This window comes from Gallinula chloropus (assembly GCF_964237585.1).
Source record: "Gallinula chloropus genome assembly, chromosome: Z".
Lineage (NCBI taxonomy): Eukaryota > Metazoa > Chordata > Aves > Gruiformes > Rallidae > Gallinula > Gallinula chloropus.
In genome coordinates this window covers 37,588,807-37,613,050 of record NC_140089.1, presented here as the reverse complement: position 1 = coordinate 37,613,050, position 24,244 = coordinate 37,588,807, and the positions used below count along the sequence as shown (strand labels likewise).

The window sequence follows — 24,244 nt, the reverse complement described above, 5'->3', positions numbered from 1 at the left end:
CATCCCAGGGCAGCTGTTCTACACACAATTCAACAAGGAGTATACCAAGGACACTGAATAAATATTTTGAAAACAACTATATGGGAACTAGATCCTGTCCTTGAACTGTAAGCAAGCTGCATTGCTTTACTGGTTCTTCCTAAAGCAAGTTTCAACATTACAGTTCAGGCCTTGTGTAAACATTGTCATCTTCAATCTGCAACTACCTGTGTACTCACTAAGGTGAAATACCACACTCACTAATGTTATTGTACTGACAGCAGCACGCAGAGGACAAAAGGACGTTCAAAATACAGTAAAATGAGCAACACACAACACTTCCCTATTTAATTTACACAGGCACAGATGTACTGAAACAGCAAATTACCCAGTAACTCTCAATTAAACTGACAGCTACATGTGGTTTAAGTGTGTTATAGAAAGTGCTGCAGTTTAGTTTGCAATTTTTCCTTCACTACTGTATCTCTTGCCAATATCCTGCATCCATATCTAGTCTATTTTCCTGAGACCTCAGGTGGAATACTGCATTCAGCTCTGGGGTCCTCAGCACAGGAAGGACATGGGTCTGGTCCAGAAGAAGTCCATGAAGATGTTTAGAGGACTTTTCTACAAAAACAGGCTGAGAGAGTTGGGCTTGTTCAGCCTGGAGAAGAAAAAGCTGCAAGTAAAGTTAATAGCAGCCTTCAAGTACCTAAAGGCAGCATATAAGAAAAATGGGGACAGACTTTTGAGCAGGGTCTGTTAAGATAAGACAAGGGATAATAGTTTTAAACTGAAAGAGGGTAGACTGAGACTAGATATAAAAATTCTTTATTGCAAGAGTGGTGAGGCACTGGAACAGACACGAGAGATGTCTCAGAAACACTCAAGCTCAGGTTGGATGGGGCTCTAAGCATGCTGATCTATTTGAAGATGCCCCTAATAGCAAGGAACTTGGGCTAGATGACCTTCAAAGGTTGCACCAGCCCAAACTATGCAATGATTCTTTCAAACATGGTAAAAACCAAAACACACCCAAACCAACAAAGCAGCAAAAAAACCCCCAACACCCAACGAAAAATCCACCCCCCAACAAAAATTTAACATCAATGCTACGCTACAGATGCCACAATGAAAAATCCTTTCAACACCTTCCCTATTTTTTGATCTTTCTTCCAAAGTATTGTTGGAAACTCAGCTAACGTTAGTTTGGCTAAGATGTAATATTTTTCTGTTTTGTTTTCAGGGCAATAATCTTCCTGTTGGCGTCCATGAACAGATTCAACACGTTCTTCCACGTGCAGGTAACACTCACAAACCTGATCAGTCATTCCGCACCAAGCCCCTGCAATTTTCTCAACACTGAAAGCTTTTCAATCTGTTACAGTGTCTCTGAACAGGAATCAGAATGATTTTTCCCCATACAATCCAAAAACCAAACCCTTGTCTTTAAGAGAGAGTTTAACAAATTTCAAGTGTCTGAAGACGGAAAACAAAACACCTGGAACTAACATAATTTAAACCTAGAAATATAAAACAACTAATACCCAGAAAACCTGATTACAATGCAAAAGTATGAATGATTGGAATGACAGAAAGATAACAAAGGTTAAACAATTAACAAAAAAAAATAGAAGTGGGAAAAAAATTAAATCACATGCTCTCAAATCTTGTATCAATTTGCATGCATTATCAAACACACCCACAGAAGAAAAAACCCCATAAAACAAAGGCCCACCTAGAAGAGATTTGAGAGACATATGAAGATGTCACCTGTCTTAAAAACTCTTGCTTAAGTAGTACATTTATCTCCAAAAGCACTGTGTAACAGGCCGGGTTTAGTGTATCATTTCAGCATGTGTTCAACAGCAAGTACATCCTGGACTGCTTCCCTGATCAGAAATACCAGTGCTCAGCACCGTTAACCATCAAGTGCATGTCCCATAAGCTGTATCTTTTTCTAGCTATTGTGTTGCAGAGCATGACAACTCTTTTGAGACAGAAGCAATTTAAAATAAAATAAAATAAAGCTTGTCTTTACAGCACATCTGAAATTTGAAGCAAGACTTCTAACTTCCCTATGATTTTTTCAATTTTACAAGTAAGATGATTGTTTCTGTGTAACATCTCCTGCATAACCTATTACTTTTTCTAGATATCCCCATTTATCTTTCCAGTTTATATAGGTAAGTATAAAATTACTGCGTAATTCTGGCTTGAATTCCATACTGAAGCAGACAAGAACTACGCATGTACTTTTAAAACGCCAGAATACAGACATCACTTGGCAATCTTCCAGTAACCACAACAGGACAGAGACTAATTCGAGGTCACCAAAAGCCAGAAACACTTTAGTAGTGTCTTTTCTACTTCCTCATGTTGTAGTTTCACACTTACAAATAATACCAACAAATAAGCCAGTCCTTTCTTCCTTTGGCCTAAACAACTAGAAATACTCATAAACGGAGAGAAAGATTCAAAGACACACAGAATCATCTGGGTTGGAAGGGACCCCAAGGATCAGAGTTCCAACCCCCTGCCACAGGCAGAGCCACCAACCTCCAGGCCTGAATCTACACAAGGTTGCCCAGGCCCCATCCAGCTTGGCCCTGAACACCTCCAGGGATGGGGCATCCACCAGCTCTCTGGGCAGCCTGTTGCAGCACCTCACCACTCTGTAAACAACTCCCCCCTAATATCTAATGTAAACCTTCCTTCCTTCAGCTTTAGTCCATTCCCCCTTGTCCTGCCATTGTCTACCCTTCTAAAAAGTTGATTCCCCTCCTATTTGTATGTTCCCTTCAGGTACTGGAAGGCTGCAATGAGGTCCCCCTGCAGCCTTCTCTTCTCTAGGCTGAACAAGCCCAGCTCCCTCAGCCTCTCTTCACAGGGGAGGTGCTGCAGCACACGTAACATAAATGTATTTTTCTGTAAGTAACAGACAAAAGGTGAGTTCCAGCCAGCTTGAGGTATATGCATGTGCATACATATGTGTGTGGTAAGGATGAGACCACAGTGGGTTGGCTGCCTACCTGGGGGCCAGGAGAGTCCCAGACAGCACAGCAAGGGGTATGTAGCTGGGAAGGAGGGGGGGTGGAGGGGGGGCTGTATGTCTTAGTCTCTACAGGATGTAGGGCAGTCTGCACCACCAACTGCAGCAGAGCTGCAGCCTCAGAGGCATGCACATCCAAATGCCACTGTGAGACTGGGATCCAGAGGCTACCTACCATGCATACCCATCCCCTCACTGCCAGAGGGATCTATACTCCAGGTATCACATGTATGCATACATTGTATATATATTCCCACTAGCAGACCCCCATCCTGCTCAATCACAGAACAGAGTTGTTCTGCGCTCTTCTGAGTACTCAGTGTGGTGCACATATAAGCACATGTATGTCATGTATGCATGTGCTGCATGTGGATGTACCTACTGCGAACACAGGTGCAGTATTGCCGCTTGTTGGACCTGGAGTCATAACGATGTGGCAGTCCTGCCTCTCTCAGACTAGGACCCAGCTAAATCCTGTAACAAAATCTACTAATGGTGTGTTTTTACCTGAGAACAATCAGCCTTGGCTATTTCTGTGGTAGCCTGGAGTACATCATGAAGACTGTCTCCCTTTTCTTTGATCAGTAGGTACGCCAACAGAAGAAAAACATGGGCAGGAACTTGAGTTGTAGCAGACAGCAGCGATTTCACCGAAGATAACCAGCTAGCAACTGCAGTCTCCTCTTTCATTAGCTCTATGATCTTCCAAGTGGTATACAACGAGCTGTAAGAGGTGGTTATAGGGAAAAGGAGTTTGTGGGACACCTGAGAAATGAAACAAACAAAATTCCCAATTAAATAAATAAGGTACCAGAAAAGAACAAACATTGTTCTGTCATCCAAAACAAGTTTTTTCTCCTTTAGGGTCCCAATACAATAAATGCAAAGAATAAGTTTGCAGTACATTCCTTTACAGTCCTTTATATGAATTCCTGCACTAAGGATGCTTGAATGGGTAGCTAATTCCCTGTTCAGGAGCTCCTCCCTTATGTGGCATTGATCATTCCTGTTCCTGCTGGTAACCGCAGCGCTAATTCCACAGTAAAATGGACACAATGAAACTGGAATACATTAAAAGGTTCTATTCCTGACAATGACAGGCGCATCACAAAAGTTTATCATCCACATTACTTTAAGGAAAGTCTCTTAACTTTTGATAGTACTCAGTAAAACACCACAGTTTGAGTTAATCTGACTTTGGTTAACTGTTTCACTTCTCAGAACAAAATGTTCTATAGATGCAGTCATAGAAGATAACATTTAGAAACAGGAAAGTATGTTTTAAAGCTCCTGCAAATTAATCCAGAATTTTAAAGTTCTTCATTAAAACAAAAAAGCTTAAATCATCTACTTCCTACTAAGTCTTTGTTTCCTTTGAAAATGCGGTGCTTTCAGAAATGTCTTTCCATTATCAAAACACTATTTGACAGGAAGTAACCAGACAAAGTACATCAAAATCAGGTTAAATATTTGAAATTATGTTTCCAAATGAACATTAAAAGTGGAATTCAGACTTCAACAGGGCAGGACCCACTCACATTTAAATTACATATTTAAAGAAGTAATTCCATTACTTATGCATTACAATTATTATACGTGAAAAATTCAATCAATCTATAACTTCTCTGTCTGGCAAGATCACTTGGAGCCAAAAATACCTTCTGGATACAGCTGTGAAACAGCCATTTATTCATAAAGATATTTAAACTTTATCCAATGATATACAGTGGGCTAAAAAGAGCTTCAGGATCTGTTAAGTTGTACTGTTTACCTGCCTGCCCCTAGAAGATCGTAGAACTTGAAATCAAGATCAGGATTATGACAGCCTTTTTTTTTTTTAAACTCACACCCTTCACCCTTTATTTCATCTGCATGAAAGAAAGCTATCACTGTATTTTTACTTCAATACTGCACCCCATTCAAGCAGGTTAGGTACAAAATTTCAGCCTATCAACACTGAACAGTATACCTAGATATAAAATCCCTCAATGAAAAAGAAGAAATGTAGATTAGCCACATTTCAGTATTTTCCAAATTCCTGGGACTACAAGTAGAACAATTCCCAGCTCCTCCCCCCCCCCCAAAAAAAAAAATAAGCACAAAAGAAAATACAGCTTTTGGTTGTGGCTAAAAGCAAAGGAAGCATAGCAGCTCTGCAGAGGCAGCCACATACCCACTGAGGACTGTAAGAACCTTGCTAAGGTGGGCAGAGGTGCAAACAGGAAGGTTAAGGCTCCACTAGAATTGAAATTGGTCAGAAACATCAAGAGAAAGGGTTCTTCAGATACCCACTGTCCCATTACTAAACAGGGCAGGTAAATGAGTTACTCATAATGCTGACAAGGCAGAGGTTCTCCATACCTTCTGTGCCCTTGTCTTCACTGGTGTAGATGGAACCTAGCACACAGCATCAAGTAGCTATGACAACAGACATGCAGATTCACCTGTGCAAGGCCTCAGCCCACTATGGGTCTGGAGGGAAGCACCCTCTGCCCCCCCTCAGGCTGGTAAAAGAAGTGGCTGACACTGTTGCAAGGCCACTGTCTACTATCTTTGAAAAATCATGGAGATGAGGGGCCATCGCTGATGACTGGAAGAGGGTAAATTAAACACCCACCTGTAAAAATCGTTCAGAAAAAGACCCAAGAAACTACAGGCCCATTGGCTGGATGGTCACTCTCAAAGAATGGTGGTCGACTGCTTGATGCCCAAATGCAGACCAGCGATGACCAGTGATCCTCAGGGGTCAGTATTGGGACCTGCACCATTTGTTTAACATCTTTGTCAGTGACATGGACAGTGGTACTGACTGCACCCTCAGCCAGTTTGCCAACAACACCAAGCTGTGTGGTGTGGTTGACACACCGGAGGGAAGGGATGCGGATGACATCCTCTGACAGCCTTGAGGGGTGGGCCTGTAAAAACTTGATGAAGTTAAACGATACCAAGTGCAAGGTCCTGCATGTGGGTTGGGGTTAAGCCAAACACAACTAGAGACTGGGAGAAGAATGGTTTGAGAGCAACCCTGTGGAGAAGAACTTGGGGATGCTGGCTGAGGAGTCGCTCAACGTGAGCCAATAATGCCTATTTACAGCCCAGAAAGCCAACTGTACCCTGGGAATGCATCAAAACAAGGACAGCAGGTCAAGGAAGGTGATTCTGCCCCTCTACTCCATTCTTGTGAGACTCCACGTGGACTACTGCCCTCAGGTCCAGGACCCCCAACATATGACAGATATGAAGCTGTTGGAGCAAGTCCAGAGGAGGGCCAGGAAGATGATCAGAGGGCTGAAGCACCTCTCCTATGAGGACAGGCTGAGCTACTTGGTCACATTCAGCCTGTAGAAGGCTCCAGAGTTTTGCAGGCTTCCAGTACCTAAAGTGGGCCTACAGGAAAGCTGGGGAGGGACTGTTTACAACAGCATCAACAGAATGGCGGCTTACAGCCTTAAACTGAAGGACAGTAGATTTAGATTAGATATTAGGAGGGAAATGCTTTACTGTGAGGCTGGTGAGGTACTGGAACAGGTTGCCCAGAGAAACTGTGGATGCCTCCCTACAAGTGCTGAGGGCTAGGCTGGGATGGAGCTTTGGGCAACCTTATCTAGTTGAGGGTGTCCCCGCCCATGGCAAAGGGTTGGAATGTGTTTGAAGTGTCTTCCCACCCAAACCATTCTATGCATACATGATAAATAAAACCAAATAACCAACAGCACAGATAAAATGATCCAGGATAATGAGCTGAAATTTGACAGGTGACATTTATGTGCTGTATAGTTCTCTTCAGCCAAGGGAGAAAGAATGGTAAGTAACACTCACATATGATCTCAAGGAAAAAGGATATAGATGGGAAGAATAAGCAAGTCTGAAAGAGAAAAAGTAAGTATATATAACCTTGTTTTCTACTAAGTCCAGTTACTGATTAATACTGGAGGTGAATTCTTTAATCTGTACGTTCTCTGGAAGTTGAAAAATCCCACCTCTTAAGTAACACAACATCAAGCATGCAAACACACTCGTGCCTTACCACTAGTCTTGTTGTCTAGTTTTACAGATTGTATACGTTTTTGAGTGTTTGCATACATACACATATTACACCAAGCAGCTCACACATGTAGAGTCTTTCCCAAGCAGCTAGCAGTAATACAACAAAAAATAAAAAGCCTTTTCACTTTACCAATTCTTTTTTATCCTTCACATCTTCCTCCTGTAATATTCCCAAAATATCTGCAGCCAGCTGCTGCCTGGTAGTTCCAGAATTATCATCTGACAGGCAGTCCCCAACTGCTGTAGAAGATAAGATCTGTAGCACAGGCATCACCAGAGTAAGGATGGTGGATGAAGTGTTCTGTGTTTCTGAACAGGAAAGGATCTTGTAGGCTATTTAAGACAAGGTGAGGAAAAACAAAGATCAGGTAGGGAAAAAACAACTAACACCATTTGTACTTTTAGGCATGACAAACATTTCTAGGAAACACTGGTCAAACTAACAGTCCTCAGAAGTATAGAATGTGCATACTGGCACTAAAAGTATAAAGGAATTTTTTGTAAAACTCCAATTCTACTTATAAACTTAAACATTTCTTGTTTTTACAGCAAAGTACCTGATGGCTGCAAGACAAGACTGTAACAGAACATAGCACAGTCCCATGCTTTTACAGGAATAGCAGTTTTATAAGCATTTATAGTGGAGTGAAGTTAAAAGCTCAGCCAAACATTGTCATGACTGCCAAGCATGCTATCTTAAGATCTGTCAAAAGAAACCGTTCAGGATACATAAATCTCAGCTGAGAGTAGCCTGCTGTTGACTAAAAAAAGGAAACAGAAAAGCACAGAGATAGCTGGCAGCTTAGAATACCGTAACATCCACACAAAAAGACAGTGTAGTGGGAAAACCTGCATCACCATTAGCTCTAATAATGCTTTTTAAATTCAGGAAAAATCCTGCTTAAAAAGAAAAAAGTATTTTACTACCCAATCCAACTTTAAGGAAATGTAGTGCTTATTTTCATGAACATGAAGGAACAAAGACAGTCCCGTGAGCGTGTATTCCACATTCACAAGATCTTTACCTAGACTTAAGACAGACTTTTGCTGACTTTCTGGTGTTTGCAGCAGTAGAAGCGATATCCCAAGTATACACTGTTCCACTGGAAATACCTACAAGGGAAAAAGAAAAAGGTTCAATTCTTCTTTGGTTTTCAGTGGCATTAAACAGTACAAACAGGCAACAACGGAAACTGTGGAGTTTCTTCATGATCCATCGTGAGTGCACACTTGGTGACACAGGACATGCAATGAAGAATATGAATAGTGTAAAAATAGTATTTTAATTAACAACATTTTAATCTGTTACTTTGTTCAAACTTTTTTTAGGTCAGTTTAAGACAACTCCCATACTAAATGGTTGACTGGTACATACAGAACCAGCTAAGTTTGTGCCTTCTGGAAGTCTTCAACCAACAGAAAAAACAAAACACAGATGCTTATAAAACAACACTGGTCATTCACGGATAAGTGTCATGTATCAATGTTTCTACTGCCTTAACCATGACGCTCTTTAAATTTAATACAACTATTTTGTTTTTCCCCATGAACTCTTACCTCTTTTATAAGCTCAAAGTTGTCCTCTATTAAGGAGATCAAAGATGAGCATTCTCCTGTTACCTTTAAACACACTTCAGAGAAGCACAACAGCTGCAGACAAAACTGCGATAACTGAACTTTCCAAAACACAGGATAGCGCAGTAGGCTGAGGAATAGCTCTTGCAGAAAAAACAAGGTTTCTGTAACTTGCTGTAAGTCTTTAAGCTGTAGAGAGGTAGTTTAAAAAAAAAAAAAACAATAAACAAAAACCAAAACATTCTGGTTTAGTTTCCCTTATGTATCTATGCAGAGTTCCCCAGGTTTAGAATTAGGTCTATTAGCTCTGTAAATGTTCCCATTACAAATACTACTAAAACTTTTAAGAAACACATTTTATAAACTAAACTCAGCAATCTCTTATCCAACTTCCCTGAAAACACAATAGCTGAATTGCTCTTCTATGTTTTGAAGTAAAATCAGAGACATGTAAAAGAATAAAAGATTTCTTGGTAGCTGATGAGGAAAATCTTTTTCCTCAACATCACTAGCAAATTCATTCAGTTCTTGGGGTTCCCTCAGCAACTTAAACTGTGTGGATTTCATGTAGCTGGTTAATATTCTTGGAACGGAAACACCCTGCTCTAGGACATTTCCTCTGCAATACAACCATGATTTTAACATGTCTCTAAAGAGAAAGGTAATGGTGTTATCCACTTCTAGAGCATCACATAATCTACCTACTAGAAAAATGAAAAACAAAATATCTAAAACGAGTATCTCCATACTTGGAATCCAAATAAAGAGGTTCCAGAAGGCAGGTTGTTTCAAAATCCTAATGTGTCAGATAAGAACATTTCTGAAAATTCTAGCTCTAGACAAGCTCAGCTATTCCAGTCCAAACTCTGGACATAGATGGGTGGTGAGGCACTGGAACTGTTTGCCCAGAGAAGCTGTGGCTGCCCCCTCCTTGGCAGTGTTCAATGCCACACTGGATGGGGCTTTTGCCAACCTCAGTCTAGCGGAGGGTGTCTCTGCCCATGGCAAGGGGGTTGGAACTAGAGGATCTTCAAAGTGTATTCCAACCCAAACCATTCTATGCTTAAGGGTAGCATGCTGGTTATTAGCCCCTTGGAACAAATTCTATGAATAATAAACTGAAATTGGAAGCCTCATGTCTACTGAATTTCTCAGGAGTAAATTCTGCAGCCGACAAATTTCAGCATTTATACAATACAGAGGACTAAATAAGGCTGAACATAAAGAAAGGATAAGACATGAGGTTCAGAGAAAGAAGAAATGACAGGTTATAAAACAGTCCTTTGGTGTCTTCAAGGAAGCGTATTTCCCTTTCCAGAAGAAGAAAAAAACATTAAAGTATTAATCTGAGCTTAAAATGATACAACTGGTTGCTAGTAAAAGTGTCAACAAGCATGGCAGAAAGCAAGGTTTATAACTAATTTTAATTTTGTAAGCCTTCTTCATTGCCTTTTTTATGCATAAATGTCACAAAATGAAAAATTATATCCTCAAAAACATTGAGGATATAATGTTATACTGAAGTTCAGGTAGCATCAAGATTAAAAAAAAAATTAAAGCAATAAGTAGCATACCTATGACTAGAAAAAAAACCCCAAATAACATGTACCTGTCATCACAAAGAATAGACATGAACCAAGTTAAATGTGCATAATACAAGTTATTTACCCTGAAGATTTTGAAAAGAAGCTACCAGTAGAAAGTAGACTACAAGCAAAACTCATTAGGCAGAAGACGCTACCAAATATCCGCATATCAAGCCTATTCTGCCTTTTCATTGTGGATATTATCAAACTCACTCTCTGTAGTATTACTAAAGCACCTTGTATTTTACTGAATACACTTGAAATTGAAGATGTTGCTCTATTAAAGAGGAAGGAACAGGTATGTAGGTACAAAAAAGCTTAACCAATGCCATAGTAAAGCATAAGGCAAGTAGAGCTGCTAACTTCAACGAACACCCCAGACACCTAGCCAAAGGGGACAAAAAGATTACATCCCTAGCTCCTAACAAGTATTACTGTAAAACTCAATTACATTAAAAAACTTCAACATATTCCAGAGCGATTATGTTTTCATATCCACTAATCCCTGTTACCAAGACCAAGAAAGCAATGTCTAGTACTTATATCATGCTTTTCATATAGTTTGTTTCATTTTAATATTATCCGTGTTAAGTTAAAAATTGGATGTTTTGACAATTTTGCCACTTAACAACGTTCTGTTTCTCATGGGCGTAACTACAAGTCTACCGTATGATTCCTGAAACAACTAGTGGCAAATAATTATTATGTTTCAATTTACGCCTTACCAAATGTATCAGGTTTGAACAATTAAAAAGTTTTACGTTCTACCAGAAAGAGTCCATTTGCTAGATTTCTGTACTATCACCAACAAAACAGACCTATGGGAAATGGAAGAGAATGCTATCTCTGCACACCTGAAAGGCAGTAACAATAAATCACACTGTCACTGCTTTCATAGCATTTGTTTTGTAAAACGTGGGGTCAGGTGACAACTGTACCTGCAGGTACGGAATGAAATCATACAGAAGTTGAAGAATCTGGCATTCCAGCATGGAGGGCGCCTCTGCCTGCTTTAGACCACGAGGCTGAAGCAAGACCTTCAGTAAGCCCACTCGCAGCCCAGCATATTCCCGTAGCTGAGATGGTTCGCAATACAGGTACCTCAGGAACGGAGCCATTATGCCAACACATGAACTCTGTGCCCTGCAGTTCAAGAAATAAGTTTGTCAAGATTGTTTTCTACTAAAATCTTAAAAATCATCAAGGGAAACTGAAGCAGTGTGACATTCCCTGCAATAATTTACAGGATGCAATTACCAGATGTTATGAAAGGCATTATTACACCTCCCAAAAACCGTGGGACTTAGCACAGAGTACTGTCACATGTACAGCAACCCTGCAATGAAGTGCAGCTGTGAAAAGACTCAATATTTAAGCATAAATACTACTTAACCCATATTTGCAGATTATGACACTCAATTTTATTCTTTTTTTCTTCCTCACCAATTAAAAAAGTGAATTACCTTTCTGAATGTTATGAGAAACTAACGTGCTATTCTGAAATAGCATTTGGACAAGACTATTCAGATAAAAACTTCTGAAAACACGTAAAAGCTAATACCAATTAAAGAGACACATCTGTTCCTTGCCAGCTTTTATCAAACGATCTTTATTATATAAAATAGGAACGGCTTTAATCAATAGGGTTTCCCTGGAAGAAATTATCACAAAACAATTCTTTTAGTTTGATCACATTAGGAATAACAGCTTTCTTGACCTTATCAAAACAGATAAAGTTAATGATCAACACACTAACTGGGGAGGAAATCAAAATTAAAAGTCAGTGTTAAACAAGATGCAGCCCTGATGAAGATCTTAGAAAGAACTCAGTAATACATCTACACCAACACATGGCACTTGTTGATGGTAGTCTTAGGAACACAGTTTAGTGGTGGACTTGGCAGTGTTAGGTTAATGGCTGGACTAACGTTCTTATGGGTCTTCTTCAACCTCAGTGATTCTATGATTCTGTACTCTTAGTCTAAAACATTACTCCATAGAAAACTTTGCAGAACAAGCACAAAGGAAATTTAAGATAATTTCCTTTTTGGGTGTTTTAATTCTAAACAAGCTACTAGAAAAAACAAACACATCTACAGTTTGTCCCATCATTCAAGATATCTGACAGAACTCTTGATGTATCCCAGGTTTCACATCTGAGTGAAGATGAAAGAGTCTGCACACAGTATTTTAAAAAAACTCTGATCAATTAAATTGAACAACATGCACTTTTGATCGAAAGCCTTAATAATGAACTTGTAGCCTAGGCCCACTAGAAATTTAAGAGATTCATAAATTTAACTGTTTACTCAGACCAAGATAATACAGAAGTCAACTTCAATGTACAATTACTCTGTTGGATCAGTATGAATCTTAGAGAAAACAGGAGAAAAGATAAAAGCATACCTATAGGTGTAAAATCATGGAAAACCTGTGCCTTTAAGGCTGCTAGAGCATTTGGTATTTTACACTGAAGCCTTACTGAACAAGTTCCTTGGAGGTAAAGCATGAAGACATGTTGAAATTGTCGGTGACTTAGATACTTGTTAATTGCTGAAGACATTTTATAAAGCTGTGCCATTTATTTTTTCTTTAAATCAAGAAGCCTACATAAAAGATCTTATCCTTTACTGTAAGATGTAATAATCTCTAATTTCCCTTTATCATCCCACTATTTTGTATGGATGTGTTACACCTACATACTAGTCATCTTTTTGACAAAAGTCAAAATCTCGACAAAGCAAAAATTGCTATTACTTATTTAAAAAAACAAAAAAATTCAAAGGTTCCATCAATTTTGCACTATTTTTTCCACACGTATACAAACTGTATCAATATTAAAGTTAAAAACTTATTAAAATATTTCCATAGAGTATTCTAATAATTGATTAATATTCTATTTTTAACCTTTAAATGGTGTGATTAGATTTTATTATTATATTTTGAAAGACAGAAGTCTTACTGCTCATTGCAGCTGCCTTCAAGAAAAAGTTACACTGACAGGATTCGGTTACCCACATTTGCTATTTTTTAATTATTCATTCATTTACCTCTCTGGGCACTGATGGAAAAATGCTGTTATCTGCTGCAGTAGAACTGGCCAACAGTCAGGTCTGTTTTCAAGGACACTGATTAATGGATGTAAAGCGTTCCTGAAACATGAAGAAATCACATTTGAATACATAATGCAGAAAGCAAGTTTGCAAACTACCTTCAAAATGAAAACAAATGGAGAAACAGACAACTCAGCACCCTGTCACCAGCCCCCTTTGCTTTGCCCAGGCTGCTGCACTGTCAAAAGAGCAGATTTTAGACGAACTTCAGGAAACAAGATTAAAACGAAACCTCAATTTGAAAAGTCTTTGTCAGGAATTTTTAAAAATAAATGTCTAAGGATCACTGCTGCCTGACTCCAGTCACTGGCTGCAGCACCAGTCTCTAGCAGCGGGCTCCAAGTAATAACCACAGAAAAGTCTGGACCACATCATGCATCAACTCAGTCTTTCAAGTATAGGTAACTATCTTAAACACATGGGACCAATCAAGGTGATGGTCATCACACTTACTACTTTAAATCAGTTCCCAACTTATCTTTTCCTTCCTTGTAGGCAGCAAAAGAAGCTGGAAAGAAGTAGCACTGGCCATACCATCAGCCTAGAGAACTCCACTTTACTGCCAGCCCTCTGACAATGACTGCGTTTGCAGTCACCTGTTCTCAGAGAAATCTATCACCAACACCTTCCCCACCTCCAAAATCAATAACTGAAGGCCACCTACACCATCCAGAAGCGTGACATTCACATCAAATAGTGACAACCCTTGTACAGTAGCAGGTGGCGTAAAAACTGGGCAGGAGGTGAGCGTGAAGTAAAAAATTTGTTCTGTCAGAAGCAAAACCAAGGTCACTTGACCAGAATAAGTAGCATCAGAAAGGAAAGCAGAATATGAGAGTTTGAAGATTTAGTTTCCTGGAAAGGTGGGAAATTGGAAAGAACTGATGATATGAAGGTTCACCACTACCTCCATAACCTCCCTCTGGCACTAACCCACTGCCCCTGCTGTGACTGGCCCCCTTATTCCCACCTGCCTGCTTAGTGTCCTTATCTCCCCATTTCCTTTCCTGCTTCAGCCAACAAGCAGCAGAGAGTAGTGTAGATTCTTCTCTGGGATACCAACAACCGAAAAGCAGAAAATAGACGCTTTCCTGCTCCCAGAGCAGAAACAACTTTACCAACAGCAAGAGAGAAAAGTTGGGAGAGTCTTGCTGACTCCCACAGATCTTCTAGACACATATGAGAGAGTAGAGATACAAATAAACGGAAAGGCAACAAATGCAAACACACCACACAAGACTGGCATTCACACAGAGAGGCATCATACATCCAGGAACTGCAGATGCTGCAGCCCACCAACCTCAGTTTGGCTAACGATCTTTCCTGTTCACATGTCCAACAAATCTGTGCTACACACCAGAGAGATTTTCAGTCAGTTTTACTTAAACAGCACCAGATGATCAGAGACACACCAATCAAAGTGATACACCTCAAGAGAAACTGCGTTCTTTTCACTTACTGTGCCTTTTAAATACAATAGTGAGAAAGAATTAAAAAAAACGGAAAAGGGAAAAGAGAGAGAGGACAGCACACATGCACAGACATCATACACACACCCCCCTCTAACATTAAGGCTCCTTGCATGTGCTTACAGGCCGAATAACTTTAATGCATTAGAGCGGTCTCACTTAAAGAAGAGCAGATATGGAACAATGCAGTGAAGAAACTGTTTATTTTCTGAATATACTCTTAATTTTACTTCAGTGAGTGACAGTCAAATAAGCTTTAAGAATGGATTTATAATGGTATTTGATTTGCTACTGTTGTTTTAAAAATCTGTCGAGAGCAGAACACCCAAGATCTGAACCAATCTGATTACAGAAGACAACATTCATTGAGACACACTTGTATTCAATAGCATCACGCTACACCACGTACTCATCCTGAGCAGCACCAAACCAACCCAACCCTAGATGAAAGGGATGAGATCTGTAAGAATCACTGTCCTGGTTTCGGTCAGGATGGAGTTAACGTCTTTTGTAGCAGCGGATGGAATGCTGTGTTTGAGAGTTAAAATGAAAGCAGTGCTGGTAACACCCTGATGGTTTTAGTTGCTGTCAGACAGTCAAGGACTTTCTCAGCTCTTCATACTTCTCTACTCATGAGAAAGGAGGGGCCAAGCCAGGAGAGGTAACTCAAACTGGCCAAAGAGAGTATTCCATGCCAATTACGTCCTGCCCAGGATACGGGGGGCTGATGGGAGGGGGGCTGATGGGAGAAGGAGAGGGGCGGCTCCGGGACACGCGGGGACGGACGGGTTCCGGGACGGCTCTGGGTAGCACGGCCTGAGTTGTGGGTTTGGTGAGAAACTGCATTGTGTGTCAACAGTTTCATGTATTTCTTGCTCTGAAGTTCTGTTAGCATTGTTACATTTTATCTTTCTGCTATTTTAGTAAACTATCCTTATCCCAACCCATGGACCTCTTAGTTCCTTGGTTTTGGGGTTATTTGCCCCTTCCTTTTCCCTTCTCTTGCCTCTCACCTCCCCACCCCCTTACTCCTTCCCCTGCTCTTTTCCTTTAAAGAGCAGGCAGCTGCATAGATCTCGGCTCTCAGACAGGGTAAAACCACGACAATCACATAAAAAATTTTAAAAACACATCAGATTTCCTCCATGACACTGGAATAAGTCATAAACTTAAATGGTACGTTGACCTTGGCTGACCACCAAGTGACCACATCTCAGGGTGGGAAGAAAATGAAATAAAAACAACTTAGGGGTGATGAAAAAGACAGCACATAATAAAGAAAAGCAAAGGCCATATATGAAAGAAAGGGAAAAACAAAGATTTGTTCTCTACTTTCAATCAGCAGGCAATGTCCAGCCACTTCGTAGCAAGCAGGGCTTCAGTACGCATACGAAGACAAACACCTTAATAATTAATAACTCTTCTCCTGCTTCTTTCTCTTAGCTTTTATCAGTGAGCCTACTGGCACCCTACTGGCAAAGTCTTGCCCAACTCCATTTTACTGGCCTTTGAAGGGGTGGCAGTGGGCTGGAGGCACAGCACTGCTTACTGGTACCTACAACACAGCGGTGTTAACATCCTTCCAGTGGCAAGTAAGGAGCATAGCACTGTGACAGCTGCGACAGGGAAAGCTAACTCCATCCCAGGCAGATCCAATACAACAGAACCAGACAAACTCTTCAAAATTGCAAGACATCATTTTTGTCTCTTTTCAGGAACCATTTGTGGTATTACACTGCCACAAGAAGTTCTGTAAGAGTAACTCTATTGTCCAGAATTAGCATTGATGTAAAATAAATTTAGTTATTACCCTGTAATACTGTTTTTAAAATGTCTGAAGAGAGAAGACAATAGCAAACTACTGGAAAAACATACTAGTGCTTTTTGATTCTTCACTGATAATTTCCATTTTAAATACTCTTGTATAGTTGACAGTATAACATATGAACACTGTACTAGGAGGTTACTGTTAGCGAGTTACTGTATATATATATATTTTTCTTTTTGATTTCTTAAAGAAATTTGAAGTTTCAAGGGCACTTGATAGAATGCAACTAAAAAAAACTATGCAACAATTCACTGAATAAAGACAGGTCCTTCTGTACACTAGAAACCAAAAGTCAGATCTGAAAGTCACAAGCCCTACTACATATTCAGAAGTCACACAATCTGACACCTCTCTTCACTGAAGTTAACTGGAAACAAAAGGCAAAACCAAAAAAAAAAGTATTGGCTAAGTCAAAAGTGCTTATTTTCAGTTCTCTTATTAATTTTAATTACTTTAAACCATTCTAAATGATCAAATTTCACTTCCCTCACGTGTATCAGCACTTTTTATTTTGATAGCTGAGGAGAAGAAAAGAGTAACAATGTCTCTTTGCCTACTGGGGAGAGATTGTTTCTTTATTCCAGCCACATCCTATGCCCTCTAGAGCCTGGATTCAGTTGCTTTAACTAAGCCTCTTTACCAGGAAACTTTAAGTAAGTTTATTTACTAATAAAGAGAAAGTTCCCAGAAGAGTTTCACCTTTTTACCCTTCATTACCTGCCTTTACAATTAAAATGGTTCTGTAAGAGTGCAGACTTTATAGAAAGAACTGGCACAGCTAGAAAAACAAAGGCACACAGAATTTTGGGAATGCAAATGCACCCAGTACTCCAAAGCCTGCATCACTTTTCTTCACTATTTCATTTTCCAAGTAAAGACATGTTCCCTGCCTTCCAAACAGGACCTTCTATATGCTTAAAGCATTATAGCTACAGCCAGCTACAATGATAAAGTGCACCAAAAGCAACTTGAACAATGTCCATGGCATCCACCAAGCTGAGACCTTCTCCAGAAAAGACGTAATGGCAGCTGATGATGTCAGCACTGGCTGTTTGCAAAACCTGGTGGTTTCTCAGGAGCTGGATGAAGTTACTAAGATGTCCCCTTAGCAAGGCTGCTGTCGGATGACAAGCAGCTTTATATGACTACTCTGGTTGCAACTTTAAGTCTTTTTTTTCCACATGGCAACCACTTCAACAGCAAAAGTATCCAGGAACCTTATCTAGATAACAGAAATAAAGCAAGTGAGAGGGAAGCAGTCCATAGTCTTAAAATCGAGCACTTACTATCAGCAACTATTAGCAATCATACAGCTACTGTATTTGAACAAGTCCCAGTATTTATTTGTCCTTTCTCACACTCAGGCCTCATGTTGCCATCTTCCCTTTTGAACTTCTGGTGGTAATCTTATGCCTGTACTTTGAAACTTCTTAAAACTTTCAACCAAAAAAAAAACCAAAACCCCCAAACAAAACCCCATAGAATCATTCAGGTCACAAGGAACCTCCTCAGCTGGTGGAGGCTGCCCAGCATCAAAAACCAGTCAGGTTTTGATATCTTCAAGGATGGAAATTCCACAACTTTTCTGCGCAACCTGTGCCAGTCCTTGATTATCTGCACAGTTTAAGAAAAAACAAAACAAAGACACATGGAAAGCCAGTACTAAGTTTTTCCAGAAATCAGACAAAGAATTATGGCATCTAAACAGAACCAATGTAAAACTCACCTGATTCCATACAGATTCTGAACAGCCACATCTCCATCTTTTCCCAGTTGAACAGCTTGAATTTGCATTAATTTCAAGATGGTTTTCACTAAGCCATGCACATTGCTGTTGACAAAAAGAAATACATTACTGTCACATATGTAGTTAGTTACATTATTCAATCCTTCTGTAAGAGGAGGACTCCAGGAATAAAATTGATGCTCAGGAATGTTGAGTTCTCCTTAAGGACTTCCTCACACCGTGCACATAACTTCAGGCTAGTTATGAAACTATGTGTCTTGGTCTTCCATTTCACACAGTAAGTGAAACATGGAGAATAATTAATGCATCAATTAAAACACTTGACTGTTTGCTTCTACTGTATCTTGCATCAGTCTAATTGAAACCAGTGCCTTTAATATGTTAAAACAAAAAATTAGCTCTTCTCTATGTAGTGAGGAGAAAAACAAACCATAAAACACACAGTAAGACAGCAAGCTTCCCTCTTCTGAAACTCCTATGTTGCTGGTCCTAATTTCCAGGCAGGAGTGGAAGAATGGTTGCTTTAGGCTTTGCACTCAGCTTATACTCTTGGGGCATCAGAGCAAACTGAACACTGGGTCTAAGAGGCAATTATGCTACAATGATGCACTAGAGTGATAAGAATAGATTCCTATCTGTATAATGAGCAGATAGCATGAACCATATAGCAAGTCAACTCAGATAAACAATGGATGTTCATCTCCAACAAAGCAGAAGATCTTTCCTAGTATGCAGATCTTGGCACACCTGACAAAATAAAATTAATCCCCTGTTAAATTAGAGAAGCAAGAACACAATCGGACTAGTCGTTGCGAATAGTACATTTGCCTAACTCTACACAGCACTAGGGAGGTGCTCAGAGGTTGCAAGTGACTTGCTGTTGGCTGACACTGGCTGCTATTTCATATTTACTGTATTTTAGAAACCCTGTGCACACAGCATTGCAAAGCCACAGAGCAAACCTGGAGGAAAATTTGACAGGGAACAGGATGATAAGCAGCAGGCTACAATTCTATAAGAGTCAAGACACAAAAAGTATTAGCACTAAAATGAACTAATCTGAAACAGTCAGTTTAATCAGCCACCAAGGCTACAGACATTTTAAAGCCACATACTTCTGCAGTCAGGCTATATAAACCCTACTTTGCAATCCATAGTGGATGTGGTTTGAATAGTGACAGCTTTGGGGGACGTAGGGGTGGAAAGAAGCCAAAAATACATAAAAGGTTCCTGGATCATTTGTCAGCACTTACTACAGCAATTGGTCACGTGTGTTGGCTTTACATGTAGAAAAATCTAAAAATGGTGTAGAAATGGACCAGATTCAAGCCATTCCAGTATACAACACTGATTTTGTTTTTAAGGTTAATTCAGTCCTAAATATCCAATTTTACACTAAGTACAAACTTGTATGAACACTTCATTCCCTTATAAACTGCTGAGACTGTAAGAACTTCCCGGCTGAAGAGGAATTTCACACTTCTTAGTCTGCAGGCCACAGCTAACACAACTTTCCCTCCATCTTTCCCCACAGGACTTGGGTTCTTATAGTTTAAGTACAGGTACCTTCACTTCTTATTAACATGCAGATTGTTCCCCTAAACCCAAACCAAACTAGTAACATTTTGTCATTTGGAGGACAGTTGTTTATAGAAATTTCTCCTGTTATAAAAATAGACTTACAAAACCTTTCCTTGGGACCCATGACAACCTATTGTAAACTCGGCATATCATCAACATCATCACAGCAACATCCTACCTGTAAATAAGCAAGTCATAAGGAGGGAAACAATCTTTTTTAAGATATATGATTTCTTAAGCATTTCTCTAGTTTGCTCAAACCTAACCTCACATTTGGCTCATACTCACCAGGAAAAACTTCAGTCTAAAACTGCTTATGTAAAGGCTAGAAGGGGTGAACAACATGTGTTGGATAACTACCTTGCTGAGGGGATTAGGTTGAGGGCTCCATGAATAAAACTGTCAAGATCCGCGTGTTCCTCTCTAACAAGGGCCACCAACCCTTCAGAGCAGGCTGTTCGCAAGGCAACATTCTCACTGCAGCACTTCTCCCAAAGCAAGTTCAGAGCAGGAGTCTGAAAACAAAAGCATGAGATACAAGTAATGAGAAGGCTGACACTGACTTCTCTCCATTCATCTCAAACATGCTTTGAAAAAACCCCCTGCTCAACAGCTTCTCCTGAAGTCTTAATACAAGAGAGAAAGCTTGGGTACAGATTCTACACCTAAGAACGGCCTTGTCCAGGACAGCTCCCACTTTCTTACCCCCTACCACCTACGCTCTCAGTAGGGAAAGGAATCTCTGAGAAAAGGGTAAGACAGGCAAATTTTTCAGCTGTGCCTATGCAGGTGTGCTAACATCAACTTCACTTCACTTAAAAAGATCAAGATATGATTAGAGACAGCTCAGGAACTGCTATGTCAAGCTACGCCTACAGCAAGGTGTAGTGCAGACAGCTAGAGGCAGGCAGGCAGAGGCCATCCAGAGGTAAGTCATCTTAACTCACCATACAATATTCTCAGTTCTCTCTATTTGCCAGTAAGCAGAGAGACTTGGCAGTATCAAAAAAAAAAAAAAAAAAAGAAAAAGCAGCTAGTTTTCATGCTAAATTCATATTCACAGGTTAGTTTGCTGACTTTGTAGCTTCCAAATGGGAGAAATAAGGAATGGTTTCAAACAACTGAATACGGCAAAATGGTCTTGAATAAAAATGGACCCTGGAATGTCTAACTGGCACAATCTTTTCTTCCTTAGCTTTTTAGAAGATGTTGCTGTATTTCAATTTTTTTTGTGTTTTTCAATGGGAAGAGTCAGCTTGTAGCTCAAAACAGAATGTCATTTGAGTGCATGATTACGATCAGGACTGCTGGAGGAGCTTCTGGTAAGAGAAGCTACACACCTGCAACATTCCCTCACATCAAAACTCAGCACTTCCCAGCTTTGGATTTGCTAGTTTGGAGCAGGGTTTTTTTAGGATTTCAGACTTGGAGTAAAAATCCACAAATCATATTTTGCTCACTTCTGCACAACTTAGGATTTACTCTCTGTTTTTCCTCCCCCCAAACTAACACCTCTGCTATATTGTTGACACCTGCAAACAACCAGCATTTCATACGCCTCTCAGTTAACAGGACAAACCTGCAATTCAGTGAGACTGACTCAGAGGCAAACCATGCCTCTGCAGCATACTCTCAAAGAAACAGGAGCTCTTCTTAGCTAACAAGAAATACAACACCGATTAAGGTTTGTGAAATACCATACTTTGAGGTTTTTATATAGACATAGAAGACTTTCCCACTCAAGTGACAATGTCTCACCATATGGCACTTCACTTGCACTAACATAAACAAACTCAAATAAAACTCTTTTAAACTGAGCATAGCTAGATGTCGGTATTCTGTGGAATTAAGACTTCTGCCTTTATGACTTCTGATGGAAGTGGAAGTGCTCTTCTGATCCCGGAGTTTTATTGCTTCTACCTGTATGCCCAAAGATACATTATTACCTTACTTAACTTGAGGATTTATTAAAATTACACAATAGACAATGGGAAACCACATAAAAATGTAAGCACATGTGGATAGGAGAGGAGACAGATGGGAAAGAATGCCGCTGACCTTGTCAGACACCAGTCCAATCTTCCTTGATGAAACATTTTCTTTCAGTACTGCTGCAATCAGATGACCCACTGCCTAAATGAGAAAAAGAAATAAGACACACATGCACATCAAGTGATGTTTTCCAATTCTTCGTTAGGGAGAATTTACACTGCTGTTGCATACGGTCATTTTACCATAATTTGAAATACAGAACTTCTATACCAGTACGTTTTAGAGTCAAAAGTCTCCGTAATACTGGCATACTACTTTTTATTGTCATACTGACGCAGAAGAGAAACTTCCACATTGCTCCACACAGATCCAAGTGTCTCTGTACAGATCCTCTCACAAAATTAGAACCAGGTACATACTCAGGAATTGCACATATTTTAATGCATCAACTGTAATAGACATTTACAGCTCCACTACTGTACACATCTCTGTTCTTAACAGCATTGGTAATTATTAAATCCTTTACTACTTAAGGCAGAAGTGGGACACAAAAAAATCTAAGCAACTTGCCTAAATGTTTCATCACAGGTTTTGCTAAACACTGATGACATATTAAGCCCTTTATATATCCCTTAGCATACGTACTGCCAGAAAGGGTTCATTTACATTAAACAAAGTATTCCTTATAAAACTATTCTGTGGGACAGAACAAGACTTAATCATAAACATGTTTAAATAGAAACATTGTCCAAAAAAAAAAAAAGAAAAAGCTTAAATTCTAAACCATTAAGCCCTCTTCAGTTCTAAAGAGTATCATACACTTGTTCACGTGAGGTTTAAGATCAAGCTTCTCATTCTGTTTTACCCTAAGAAATGGCTGATCTCCTCAAACTGCCTTAAAAAACCTAAATGTGGACTGAAACACCAGCAAAGGTTTTCAAGGTATTCAAATTCCCAGGCTCTTGTGTTCTGACTCATCTGTAATGCCTTACTCTGTCTTGTTTCATAATCACTGATGTGAACTGTGATAGACAGAAAGGTATCTTTTCATAGTAAGAGCACAAAAATGTTTCAGATTATCAATGTACCCAGAGGGGCTGCTGCAGCTACTCTTCTACGCACAGGCTGCATTCACAGCAACTTACTCCAACAAATGGCTATATTTCCTGAATTCAAAACAGGAAGAGGAAGAAAATAAGGAAGCTTAGCAATAATCTTGCAGCTGAAGAGATATATTCTTTATACTGAGAGACAGCCAAAGCAAGGAAGGTGTGTTTTCTTTTTAAACAGACCCTATTGCTTTCTTCCTTTCTGTCCATTGATAATACTGTGAGAAACACTTTATGCACATGAGAACGTTTCACATGAACTTGATCAGGAGCCAGTGCGTAGATCTGAAAATGATGGGGTTTCATCTTCTGACCACAGCAGAGCTGTATAAACTAATTCTCTGACAGACAAGACAGCAGTAGCCTAACAGCTCTCATCATGAGGGAAGAAAACAGATCAATCCTAAAGACAGTTATACAAAGAACTGTCAAGCAGTTCGACCTCACACACGACATCTGGTAACTGCTGGATTCTCTCAAGATCACAGGGTCAGGAAAGCCATTTGGCCCCACTTAAACCTCCTAGTCCTGGAAAGTTTCAAATTTTCCTGCAAAGACTTCACAGTGATGAACAATTATGCCAAATGTTTAGATTACACAGAGAGAGCAATTAGCACTTGTTTGCAACTTAAGAATAGCCTACTTCTATGTTTTTTTGCTTTTGGAGAAAAAACAAACAAACAAAGTCTCCCTTGTCACCTTTTTGCAGTCAGGCAGTGGGCTTTGGAACAAAGGTTTCCACAGATCATTTAGTTTGTTTGATGCTTTTTTAAAAATTACCTGTGACTGAATAACTGGATTAGGAAATTCAAACCGCTTCTTGATGTCATCCAACATTTTGGCTCTGTCATATGAGACCAACTCTCACTCTGCAAGAGATTAAAAAAATATACTTAGGCCTAGCAAAGAAAGCATGCTATTTGCCAGAAAAAATATACAATACTTATGTTGCACTTAACAGCATATTTAAGCATTAAAGCATTTTCTTCCCCCTCATAAGTCTACTATATTACCTTGCTTTATCAGATTAAACTCACAAAATGCCGAATCCTCATTTGTCTTGTACAAAGAACAAGCAATCAATATGTCTTAAAGCTGGAGCAACTACACAGTTCTGTATGGCACAACATATGTGTACTCTGAGACCATCTATCCTTGAAAGAAAT

General features: G+C 39.7%; 1 protein-coding gene across 1 annotated transcript in view; it reads right to left on the bottom strand.

The window, feature by feature from the left end:
* The window catches only part of FOCAD (focadhesin), a gene marked incomplete at its 5' end in the record, with an annotated part of 102,206 nt that extends 78,291 nt beyond the window's left edge, over nt 1–23,915 (bottom strand). Inside the window, 10 exons of the mRNA XM_084278295.1 lie at nt 3,539–3,796; nt 7,209–7,411; nt 8,104–8,191; nt 8,636–8,842; nt 11,178–11,382; nt 13,290–13,391; nt 18,376–18,480; nt 20,338–20,492; nt 22,036–22,110; nt 23,859–23,915. Coding sequence (XP_084134421.1) covers nt 3,539–3,796; nt 7,209–7,411; nt 8,104–8,191; nt 8,636–8,842; nt 11,178–11,382; nt 13,290–13,391; nt 18,376–18,480; nt 20,338–20,492; nt 22,036–22,110; nt 23,859–23,915 — 1,455 coding nt within the window. The remainder of the gene's footprint in view (nt 1–3,538; nt 3,797–7,208; nt 7,412–8,103; nt 8,192–8,635; nt 8,843–11,177; nt 11,383–13,289; nt 13,392–18,375; nt 18,481–20,337; nt 20,493–22,035; nt 22,111–23,858) is intronic.
* Nucleotides 23,916–24,244: the final 329 nt, after the last annotated feature.